Raw genomic sequence first — 12,332 nt, 5'->3', positions numbered from 1 at the left:
GAGCAGAAAGCACTCTTAACCACTGAGCCACACTTATAGCTCTTTTTGAGGCAATGTCCTTGGTACTACTTCAGATTGGCCTCAAACTCTGAATTCTTTTGCCTCTGCGCTCCAAGTTCTGGGACTGGCACATGCTACCCATACCCATTTTCTAGTGGTAATTATAAGACAAGCCAGAGCTTTTTCCTGAGATCAACAAAATCCTTAGGTGTTAAACTCAAAAAGATATAGCCAGGGAGCTAGGAGTATAACTTGGGGTACAATATTTGCCTACAATAATTGAGACACAGGGTTCAATAAGAAATCAGAAAGAAAAATGATTGCAAGCACAATGGCAGCTCTCTAGCAGCTTAAAAAAGCAGCAGTGGCCAGGCAGACAAACAGACTGAAGAGTGACCACCAGAAGTTACACTGGCCAGGTATTCCTGCAGCCTGTGCTGCTTACACTTCCAACTTCTAAAAGACGCTAGGACGCGCTCTTGTTTAGAAACATTTTCCTCTTTGCCATAAACATTTGGAAAAGTGGAAATTCTCCAAATGGAAAACAGGACAGTACAGATTTAGTTCATTTATGTTCTGTGGAAGCTTATCATGTGCTAAGCATTTGGAGAAGCCAAATCAAGTCTTTACTTACCGGTACTGTGACATCATCATAAAAACTCCAAGCTAAGGCCCATCTCATTGTCCGGCCTTGACAGAACTCCGTGAAGGTGACTTTACGAACCTGAAACCAGTAAAAACAGAATGTCGCATGAAGTTTTATTTGTCTTGAGAGGGGATCTCAGATAGCTAACAGAGACCTTGAGCTCCTGACCCCAGCTCGACCACTGCATTACACCATGCCCACCTTCAGACTGAAGTCTTTCTAGTAATGCTCCTGGCTGCTGACTCCTATTGAGGTTTTTGGTTTGTTTTGCTTTTGTTAGTTAACAATCAGTATTTTCTTTGTTTGGTGGGTTTGGTTTTCAAGACAAGGTTTTTCTGTGTAGCTTTGGAACCTGTCCTGAAACTCGCTCTGTAGACCAGGTTGGCCTTGAACTCACAGATACCTCCCTGCCTCTGCCTCCTGGGTGCTAGGATAGCGGCGTGCACAACCACCACCCAGCCAAACAATATTTAAAAAATAAGTAAAAAATAAAAGGTATGCCGGGCGGTGGTGGCGCACGCCTTTAATCCCAGCACTCGGGAGGCAGAGACAGGCGGATCTCTGTGAGTTCGAGACCAGCCTGGTCTACAAGAGCTAGTTCCAGGACAGACTCCAAAACCACAGAGAAACCCTGTCTCAAAAAAAAAAACCAAAAAAAAATAAAAATAAAAAAAAATAAAATAAAAGGTATATACAGTTGTCTGATAATCAAAAAATTATCTATATACAGAATTTTTACCTCTCATAAAATATTAGAATTTATAGATGTCTCATAGGTTAAATAACAAACACCTCAAACAGTTCTCTGAAGTCACTATAAAATGGTTTAAATAATTTTTATTTATTTCTTTAAAACAGGACTTGGCTACCTGGGCCAAAGTGGCCTCTGACTTGCAATCCTCTTGCTTCTACCTCCCAGAGGCTGGAATTACAGATGTGGACAACCCTGGCAGTGCTGAGGATGAATGCAGGGCCTCAGGCATGCCAGACAAGCACTCACCGCTCCTAAGGCTGTGTTTACTGCTGTTTTGAGACAGGGTCTCACCAGGTAGCCCTGGCTTACCTTGAACTTGTTATGAAGACCAGGCTGGCCTCAAACTCAAACTACCTGCTTCTGCCTCCTGAGTGTGGGGATTAAAGGCATGTACCATGTTCAGTCTGTGTTTACTTCTTTAAGTAGAAGAGCCAACCAAAAAGTATGGCCATGTATCAGATTTCAATAAAGAAAAAAGAACTACTTTGTAGGTTTTTTGTTTTGTTTTTTCAAGACAGGGTTTCTCTGTGTACCTTTGGAGTCTGTCCTGGAACTCTGTAGACCAGGCTAGCCTCAAACTCACAGAGATCAATCTTTCTCTGCCTCCCAAATGCTAGGATTAAAGGCAGGCACCACTACCACCCGATCTACTTTGTAGTTTTTTTTTGTTTTTTTTTTAAAGATTTATTTATTTATTATGTGTACAACATTCCTTCCATGTGTGCCTGAATGCCAGAAGGGGGCGCTGGGTCTCATTATAGATGGCTGTGAGCCACCATGTGGTTGCTGGGAATTGAACTCAGGACCTCTGGAAGAGCAGTCAGTGCTCTTAACCACTGAGCCATTTCTCCAGCCCTACTTTGTAGTTTTTAATAACTGTAACAAGAAATATTGGAGTGGAGATGGCTCAGCAATTAAGAGCAATTCTCACTCTTGCAAAAGACCCAGCGTGGTTCCCAGAATCCACATGTTGGATTACAACCATTCATAACTCCAGAAAAGGATCTGACTTCTCCTGACCTTTGTGGGCACCCATACATCTGCAGACAAAACATTAATACACACAACATAAATACATTTTAAAAAAAACTTAAAAATCACAATTAGCTTTATGTTATAAAGAAAGCTGCCCTACTCAGACTACACCCTAAGAAGACACACCTGAATGGCAGTGACAAAGCTTACCCCTTGGATTCTGAGCTCTTCCTTCAGAGGAGCCAGACTGCATTTCTTCCCCAGCATACAGCTATACCACCTTGGAAAAACATGAGACAAATGAAGAGTGATTATAAGCATCGCTCATGAAAACATAAACAAACAAATATTAAGTTACAAGTAACAATAACAAAGCTGCACAAATTAAGCAAACACTAAATCACATAATGGAAAAAAGGAGCCCAAGACAACCTAAAAAATAATCTGGGCTGATAAAACAGTTCAAAAAATGAAGGCTTGAGTTCAATAGCTAGATCCCATGGAAGCTGTTCTCTGACTTCTACACCCTCACGATGGTACCACATAAACATGCAGAAGTAATTTTTTAAAAATTTAATAAAAAAAATCTGCCAGGCAGTGGTGACACATGCCTTTAATCCCAGCACTCAGGAGGCAGATGCAGGAAGATGTCTGTGAGTTCAAGAACAGTCTGGCCTACATAATAAGTTCCAGACCAGTGAGAGCTACATAATGAGACTTAGTCATTAAAAGAAAAAGAAAAAAAGCAAACAAATAAATAAATCACTTAGTTTTCTAGTTCTTAAAACTGTACAAGTTTGGAAAGAGATCAAAGAGGACAAGCCCCATCTATCATACATAGAATGTGAAGGCCACTTAGTTTTAGAACAGGCATTAGCCAACAGCAAAAAGGTAGGGTCTGAACAGATGGTTTTAGAGTACTTGCTGGTCTTACAGGGAACTCAGGTTCCGTTTCTGAGCTCAAATGGTAGCTCATAACACCCCTAACTCCCATTCCAAGGGCTCTGACTTTCTCTTCTGGACCCCACAGGAGTTGTACAAACAGGGTGTACATACATACAAACAAGAAAATATTCAAAACAAAAATAAATAAATCTTTGAAAAATAACAAAAAAAAGGCACATAAATACCCTCAGCACTACATTTTTAAAAAACAAACAAACAAAAAAAACCACATAGAATCATCAGGAGGTGGTGGCTCACGCCTTTAATTCTAGCACTTGGAGGCAGATCTCTGTGAGTTCAAGAACAGTATGGTCTACAAAGCGAGTTCCATGACAGGCTTCAAAGATACATAGAGAAACCCTGTCTTGGAAAAATTGACAAGGTCCTGCCTGAACTTGTGCTGTGAACTGCTCTATGCCAGGCAGAGAAGGCATATGCCTTTAATCTGGAAGGCAGAGACAGGTGGCTCTCTGTGAGTCCGAGGTCAGCCTGGTCAACAGACTGAGTTCCAGGATGGTCAGGGCTACATAGGGAACTGCTCTGAAGAAATGAAAAGAAATGAGGTGAACTGGTTGAAGTGTAAAAGTGATCTAAGTCATTTCTTCTGATTATTCTAAATAACTCGAGATGTAAAAAGAGATATAGGATTGTTGTCAGTCAATCAAAGATTAGTTAGCGCCGGAACTGTCTTCTAATGTTGAAATTCTTGAAACTGTCTAAAAACAAGAAAGAAGAATGACCTGCAGGAAGCGAGGCCTACAGCTGTCAGTGTATACTGCACTAAGTGTCTTCCCAGCTTCAGGACAGGGAAAAGAAGCTCAAACAGCACGACAATCCTGCTGAGTTGACAGGACAGGTGAGAGTCAAGAAGATGAAGCAGTTAGGAAAGCAAATTAAGAAAAAAATAAAACTCATCTAGGTTCAAGCTAGTCTCCAACTTTCTGTGTAGCCCAGGCTGACCTTGAACTTCTGATCTTCCTGCCTCCAGCCCCCACTTCACCCCCAGTGTTAGGATTTACAAGTATGTACCACCATGCTGAGTCTATTCAGTGCTATGGGCTGAGGACTGAACCCAGAGATTCATGCATGCATTCTACCAATTTACCCACATCCCTTAGCCCCAAGAAAAAATTATTTATAAACAACTCTTACCAAAGAACCTCATCACTAGATAAAACAAATTCCTTGAAACACACAAACTATCATACTTACTCCAGAAGTATGAACTCAAATGGTTCTTGTATTAAATTATCAATTAAAGAAACCAAATTCAATCCCAGCACTCGAGAGGCAGAGGCAGGTGGATTTCTGTGAGTTCGAGGCCAGCCTGGTCTACAAGAGCTAGTTCCAGGACAGGAACCAAAAGCTACGGAGAAACCCTGTCTCGAAAATCAAAAAAAAAAAGAAAGAAAGAAAGAAAGAAAGAAAGAAAGAAAGAAAAGAAAAGAAAAGAAAAGAAAAGAAAAGAAAAGAAAAGAAAAGAAAAGAAAAGAAAAGAAAAGAAAAGAAAAGAAAAGAAACCGGGGCTGGAGAGATGGCTCAGCGATTAAGAGCATTGCCTGCTCTTCCAAAGGTCCTGAGTTCAATTCTCAGCAACCACATGGTGGCTCACAACCATCTGAAATGAGATCTGATGCCCTCTTCTGGCCTGCAGGCAGACACACAAACAGAATATTGTATACATAATAAATAGATATTTTAAAAAAAAAGAAAAGAAACCAAATTCAGCCAGGCATTAGTGGTGCACGCCTTTAGTCCCAGCAAAAGGGAGGCAGAGGCAGGCGGATCTCTGTGAGTTTGAAGCCAGCTGGGTCTATAAAGTGAGTTCCAGGACAGTCAGAGCTACAAAAAGAAACCCTATCTTCTTGAGAGAGAGAGAGAGAGAGAGAGAGAGAGAGAGAGAGAGAGAGAGAGAGAGAGAGAGAGAGAGGGACCAAATTCATACTAAAACTTTCTCAAAGTACTTATTGCTAAGTACATTTAAAAATGTACAGGTTGAGGGCTGGAGAGATGGCTCAGTGGTTAAGAGCATTGCTTGCTCTTCCAAAGGTCCTGAGTTCAATTCCCAGCAACCACATGGTGGCTCACAACCATCTGTAATGAGGTCTGGTGCCCTCTTCTGGCCTACAGGCATACACACAGACAGAATATTGTATACATAATAAATAAATAAACATTTAAAAAAAATGTACAGGTTGAGTATGGTAATGCAAACCTATAACCCCAGCACTCAGGAATGGGAGCATCACAGTCAAGATAGTCTCAAACCCATATTGGACTATATGACAATGTGTCAAAAAAGGGGAATGGGAGAAGTTCTTGCCTAGCACGCACAAAGCCCTGGATAAAAGAGTGCATACCTGTGGGAGGTAGAAGTAGAAGGATCAGAAATGAAAAGTAATCCACCACTAAACAGCGATTTCAAAGGCTGGCCTGACACATGAAAACTGTCTCAATGACAAAACCAACCCATCTTGTTTCTAGCTTCCCAAGTTCACGTGCCTAAGCACTAAATGCTGGCTGTGATCTCAAGAGATACCCTGTGACAACTAATCAAAATGCAAGTAGAACAAAAAGGAACAAAAGAAGATCAGTTGCCCAAGAGACCTTGATCCCATTACAGCATTTTAATCATGAAAGTGGTACTCTATTCATTACAGCATTTCAAAATCCCTCAGAGATGCTAAGTTTCAAGAAAAATTATTTTGAAATAATTTCTGGCCTGTAAGAATTACAAGATTAATAAAAACGAATCTCCTATACCCTTCACCCAGATCTGCCAATTAACAGGTTCCCCATGTGTTTGGTTCTGCATGCTTTCTAAACTATTTGGGAGGCAGCTATGAAACATTTCTGAACCCTAATATCTTGGCATGTACACTTTACAAACAAGAATCTTCATTTTAGCTGGGCAGTGGTGGCGCACATCTTTAATCCCAGCATTTGAGAGGAAAAGGCAGGTGAGTCTCTGTGAATTTGAGAACAGCCTGGTCTACAGAGCAAATTCCAGGATAGGTAAGGCTGTTAAACCCTGCCTGGAAAAGCTAAAAACAAACAAAAAACCCCAGAAACCTTCCTTTTGGTAACAACACTTAACAATTACCAAAATTGGGGAAAATGTAATGTTCACATGATATTACACTATGGACTGAAATGTAATGTTCACATGATATTACAATATGGACTGAAATATAATCCACATTCACAACTATACTAATTTTCCCTGGATGCACACTTCAGTGTGCGGCTGTCCATTTCAGTTATCTGTCCTGTCTTCTTTGTCTCCTCAATCTGGAATTGTTCCTGAATCATCTTTTACTTTCATGTCAGGATGTGAGTTAGATTCTGAGTACCTATTTTTAAAGTGACAGACACAGAGGATCTCCTGTGTCCTATAAACACCAATCAGATCAGGAGCTCACGAGTGGGAGCAGTCCTCCTGGGTTTTCCACTTTAAATTCCCACAGTCCTCTTTGAAAGTCACTACTCTAAGGAGTGATGCTCTGAAACTATATAAATGCCCTGTTCTTGCCATTTTCCAGTACTTGAGATCAAACCCAGTGTATCACTAAGTTACAGCCCAGCCAATATCTGTTCAAATTTCCCACTGAATTTCCCCACAGATCAATTACTACTATGACAACTGCAAAATGATCTTTCTAATGTACTTATTTATAGAATTAGTCATTAGAATCCTACTTTGTAAAAACATTTTTTACTTGAATTGCCTCCAATTGGGCTTGAATTAGGTCCTATGTCCTGATATGTCATTTGGGGTACATATTCTCGCAAAATGAGATATTACGGCCTCAGTATTTATTTTGACCCAGCTCTGTAAACAATTATTTGAAAGAACACAATGGAAACTCAACAATAAGGAATTTGAGGAACTTTGGCTCATTTCAGTGTGGAAAGGTTAGTTAGAAATGTCTTTAAGCCAATTTTTAAATTTAAGTTGTAATGCAGAAAAGCAAGTTAGAGCAGAAGCTTGGGGTGAAAACGGCTATGAGCCCAACACCTTAACCTTACTGCCTAGAAATAGACTGCTAGAACAAAGGCCTCCAGTCACCAGAGCAGATGACGGGTCTGCTTCATCTCAAAACTTCATCATTTAAACTGACATAAATTCTAAATTGTCATGGCTAAAAATAAACTTTTTCATTTCCCCCCTACAATCTCAAGTAGCATATGATGGCTACATGGTACAACTGTGGTACTGTTATAAATGCATCTGCAGTATAGACCACTGAGATAGTGGAAGTCTGAAATTATACTTTTTAAGTCTCTAAGTCTGCCTTATAAGTGAAATGAAGTTGTACAATTTTACCCTTCAAGCTTCTGTCAGCTGCTAACCAAAACACAGTAACTAAGCTGTTACTGAGCATGACTTGAGCCCTCTGGCTTTCTGTGGGACTTCAGGAACAAGAAGAAAAAAAATGTTTAAATTTTAAAAGATTTCTTTTACGTGTATGGGTGTTTTGTTTGCATGTATATTATGCGCATCGTGTGCACGCACGAGGCCTTCTGAGGTAAGAAGAAGGCTTTAGGGGTTGAGGATTTAGCTCAGTGGTAGAGTGCTTGCTTAGCAAGCACAGTGCCCTGGGTTTGGTCCTCAGCTTCGAAGAAAATTTAAAAAAATAAAAAAAATTAAAATAAAAAAAAAGAAGAAGCCTTTGGGGACACTGGAATTGGAGCTGCAGGTGGTTATGAACCATGAGGTGAATGCTGGGAACTGATCCTGAGTCCTCTAAAAGGGGAACAACTGCTCTAACCACCAAACCATTTCTCCAACCCAAGAAAAAATAGTTTAGATGGATAAAAGCAGCAAATAATAGGGATGCTTGGAGATTTTTGTTTTTCCTCCCCTCCCCTACCCCTCTGAGACAGGGTTTCACGTAGCCAAGGCTGGCCTTGAACCCATGATCCTCTTGCCTCTACTTCCCAAATGCTGGGATTACAAGGCATGTACCCCACAAATAGCTAAAATGCTTGCTTTTAATCTTTTATTTTTGTAGCATCTCAGAATATACACCATTCACAAGAGTCTAAAAGTGGAGTCATTAGTGGTATAAACATGATGGTGACCTAGGCAGACAGATGACTACTTTCCACAGCAGCTCACAGTGAGCACATTTCTCATTTCTCCAGATGGACAACCTTCACGACAGTTCCTCAGTCAATTTACACCTCTTAGTCAACTTTGAGGCTGCAACAGAGTCAGGTATAAGCAGACCTGGAATACACTAAATAGCTCTCCATTCCTTAGAACGTTCCTTCTAAACTTTAAAAAGCAAGCAAACAAACAACCTTCAAGAACAATTTTACTAGTTTAGCACCCCGCCCCACCCTCCCCGCTTGGGCTGACAGGCAGGCAGTAAACCTCAGCAATATCACAGAGGAGGATTCAGAAAAGCCAGACTTGTGAAACTGCATGTCTGCGGCCCGGGAAGCCACCACCTAAAACTTGTTTTTGTAGTTCAGATGAAGACTCTATGGACATAAATCTATAATTTAAAAGTCCCCTAAAAAATAGTCCCTCGCCGGGCGGTGGTGGCACACGCCTTTAATCCCAGCACTCGAGAGGCAGAGGCAGGCGGATCTCTGTGAGTTCGAGACCAGCCTGGTCTACAAGAGCTAGTTCCAGGACAGGCTCCAAAACCACAGAGAAACCCTGTCTCGAAAAACCAAAATAAATAAATAAATAAATAGCCCCATTCCTACTAAACTTTAGCCTAAGAGAACCATCTACTGCTTCTCCCATTTTGCTGGTTGGCCCAGTCCCCCCAAAAGTCAACACATAGTCAGGCATGGTGGTACATGTCTCAATTCCCAGTCTAGACAGCAAATTCCAGGTCAGCCAATGCTACATAAATGAAACTATCTAAAAAACAAAACAAAAACGAAAAAAAGAAAAGAAGCTAGCATATGATGGTCATATACCTATTTCTTCTTCAATCAATGCTCTATTGACTTTCTTTAGATTTACTTCTTTAGACTTTACCTAAGGCTCGGTTTAGCCCAAGCTGTTTTCTCCTTAAATATACTCTAATGTGTCTCTGAAGAAATCAATTGAAGCAAAACATATTAACCTTAAGCTAAAGGGCTTCTGTAATGTTTAACTTTTCTGAGAGGCAGACCACTCAATAATCAAGCTATATTCCTCTTTTTTGTTTGTTTGGTTTTTCAAGATTTATTTATGTGAGTCTGGGTGGCTGGGTTCCTATGTATATATGAAGAAGCCAGAAGAGGGTACCAGGTGTCATCTACCATATGCTACCTATTCCTCTGAAGTAGGCTGTCTTCCTGATCTAGGAGGCAGGTGTTTTCTTGCTAGGCTATAAGCCAGGAAGTGACTGTGACCTTTCTCTCTATATCCCTTAGAGCTGGGATTGCAGGTGTGGCCTAAATGCCCAGTTCTTTATGCGGGATCTGGGACAAGAACTCTAGCCCTCATTATTCCACAGCTAAGTGCCCTTAACCGCTGAACCATCTCTACAGACTCCTCAAGCTGTTTCCATAGCTCTTAAACAAGTTCTTACTACCAAATCAGAATACTTGTTGATGTGGAATTTACTAAATTAAGCATCAATTTTAAAGAAAAAGTCTGCCTGCCTGCTTATGTAAGTGCTATGATCACAGGCATACCCTTGTACCTGGCTAAAATAAGCAGCTTTAGAAACAAATACAAAAGGGAAAAAAATTTTATTCTCTGCCTTGAAATTCCACCTCTTGGTAAACAAACAGGAGAATTTAAAACGGGATTTTGAAAAGGTATTTATACACCCATGCTCATACTACCTCACATTCAAAGAGCCAAAGGATTTTTAAAAGCAACACAAACTGCCATGAGATGAAAGAATAAACAGAATGTGATTATACATGTAATGGAATAGTAAAATTGGTTATGGTGATTTACATCAATAATCCTAGGAGGCAGAGGCAGAAAACACCACAAGTCAGGCCAGTCTGAGCTACACAACAAGTACCAGTCAGGATTTGTATCAAGACCTTGTTACAAACAAACAAAAACAGAACAACAACAACAATAAAGAAACCCAAAACAGCAAAATATTTGCCTTTTTTTCAAAAGGAGGAGAATGCTACAACATGGATAAGCAGGAAAACATCACGCTCCATGAGATGAGACTGCCACAGAAGGACAACTACTGCATGACTTTACACAGATGTGGTACTCAGAGCGCTCAAACCCAAAGACAGAAGACAGGGGCTGGGGCTGCGAGACAACGTGGAGCTGTTTAACAGGCATAGCCTTTGAAAGTCAAGAGTTCTGGCCCTGTGTGGCAGTGCATGACTCTGATCACAGCTTTTGGGTGGTAGAGGCAGGTGGATCTCTGTGAGTTTGATTGAGACAGGCCTGTACTACAGAGTTTCAGGATAGCCAGAGCCATGTAGAGAGACACTGTTTCAAAACAAAAATACTAAGAGCGCTGGAGATTAGTTGCATAACAATGTTAGTATTTTTAACACTACTCAACTAAAGACTTTAAAACTTGCTAATTTGATAGTACAGTTTTTAAGCACCCTGGCTGTTCTTCCAGCGAACCAGGGTCGGTTCCCTGCACCCACACGAACTCTCACAACCATTTGTGACTCCACTCCAAGAGATCCAACATCCTTTTCTATCCTCCTCAGGCACCACATACTCACGTATTACACAAACATACATGTGGAGGCAAAACAACCCTAACCACAAAAAAAGAAAAAAGAAAAAAAAGATTTGCTATTATGAAGACGAGATGTAGCTTAGTGTTGGGTGTGCACCTGCCAAGGTGAGGCCGTGAGTCCACTCTCCCCAACATGCCCTCTTCCCTCAATTAAACTTAAAAATGCCGGGCAGTGGTGGCACACGCCTTTAATCCCAGCACTCGGGAGGCAGAGGCAAGCAGATCTCTGGGAGTTCGAGGTCAGCCTGGTCTACAAGAGCTAGTTCCGGGACGGGCACCAAAGCTACAGAGAGACCCTGTCTCAAAAAACCAAAAAAAAAAGGAAAGAAAAAAAAAAAAACTTAAAAATACTGGAGGGTAAATTTTGTTTTTACCACACACAGAAATAAATAAATAAAAATAAATGCTTTCCCTGTTTCACGAAACTAAATCCTAGGATCGAGCTCCTTTTAGCCATCAACTAGCACATTACCCACCACATCGACAACATGCAGCAGGGTGCAAAGTGACACGAGACGAGTCGCTCTGTCTGAGTACCCAACACTGCTTAATGACAGGTGTGTTGTCCAAAATAATTAGCTTTGGAAACAGAACAGCCCTAACCCATCTCTGGAGATGGTTGGTAATCTGTTTCCCTTCATTAAATTCCTGACAGCTCAATGTCCTCACATCTGTCACTGTTTAGGAAACTGAGTCCAAGAACCTAAATTGCTTCAAGGACTAGGCAACAAATTGATTCTGGTCCATGGGACAGATTCAAACCCATCTGTTTTCTAATCAAAAGCCATATTTGAGTCAGTTTCGTTCCATCACAGGACCATACTAATGGGAGCAATGCAATCACCTGGGATTCCCTCCCCTTTATCTGTGTAGTCTTTTGGACATTATCTACTTATTTTTCAGTCCCAGTGATTATTCTTCCTTAAAGTGACATAGTTTCTTTAGGATTACATGAGACAAATAATCCTACTCACCGTAATCTTTTTTTAAGTTGTAAACTGTCATGGATTATCCTTTTAACAAATTCTAGTTCACCTCCTTCTGCCATGATTTCCGTGATGCCTCCTGTATTTACGGAACTAGGTGGAGGCCTTCGAGAATTCCGAGAGTTTACACCCTGAACAAAAACAACAACAAAAGCCATGGTCTTTGAATGTAATTTAGCTATTATTGTGCTACACTGAAGATTTAAGAGGTCACACAGCCAGCTGGGGTTGTAGTCTGGTGATAAACCATCTGCCTAGCATGCACAAGGTCCTGGGGATTAAATATAAAAACATTTACCTTTTGTATAGCCCAATCTGTTGCTTTTCCTTTTTGCATTGTC

At 40.8% G+C, this 12,332-nt stretch overlaps 1 protein-coding gene across 1 annotated transcript in view; it reads right to left on the bottom strand.

Annotated features, from left to right (window-relative positions):
* Mettl16 (methyltransferase 16, RNA N6-adenosine) overlaps window positions 1–12,332 on the bottom strand; it is a 54,845-nt gene that overhangs the window by 10,623 nt on the left and 31,890 nt on the right. Inside the window, exons 6-8 of the mRNA XM_057775363.1 lie at window positions 11,980–12,122; window positions 2,586–2,655; window positions 635–724 (exon numbers count right to left, since the gene is read on the bottom strand). Of these exons, the coding sequence (XP_057631346.1) occupies window positions 635–724; window positions 2,586–2,655; window positions 11,980–12,122 (303 nt within the window). The remainder of the gene's footprint in view (window positions 1–634; window positions 725–2,585; window positions 2,656–11,979; window positions 12,123–12,332) is intronic.

The sequence above is a fragment of the Chionomys nivalis genome, chromosome 7 (genome assembly GCF_950005125.1).
Source record: "Chionomys nivalis chromosome 7, mChiNiv1.1, whole genome shotgun sequence".
Classification (NCBI taxonomy): domain Eukaryota; kingdom Metazoa; phylum Chordata; class Mammalia; order Rodentia; family Cricetidae; genus Chionomys; species Chionomys nivalis.
The sequence above is the reverse complement of the archived record's forward strand: the minus strand, read 5'-3'. Positions and strand labels throughout refer to the sequence as shown.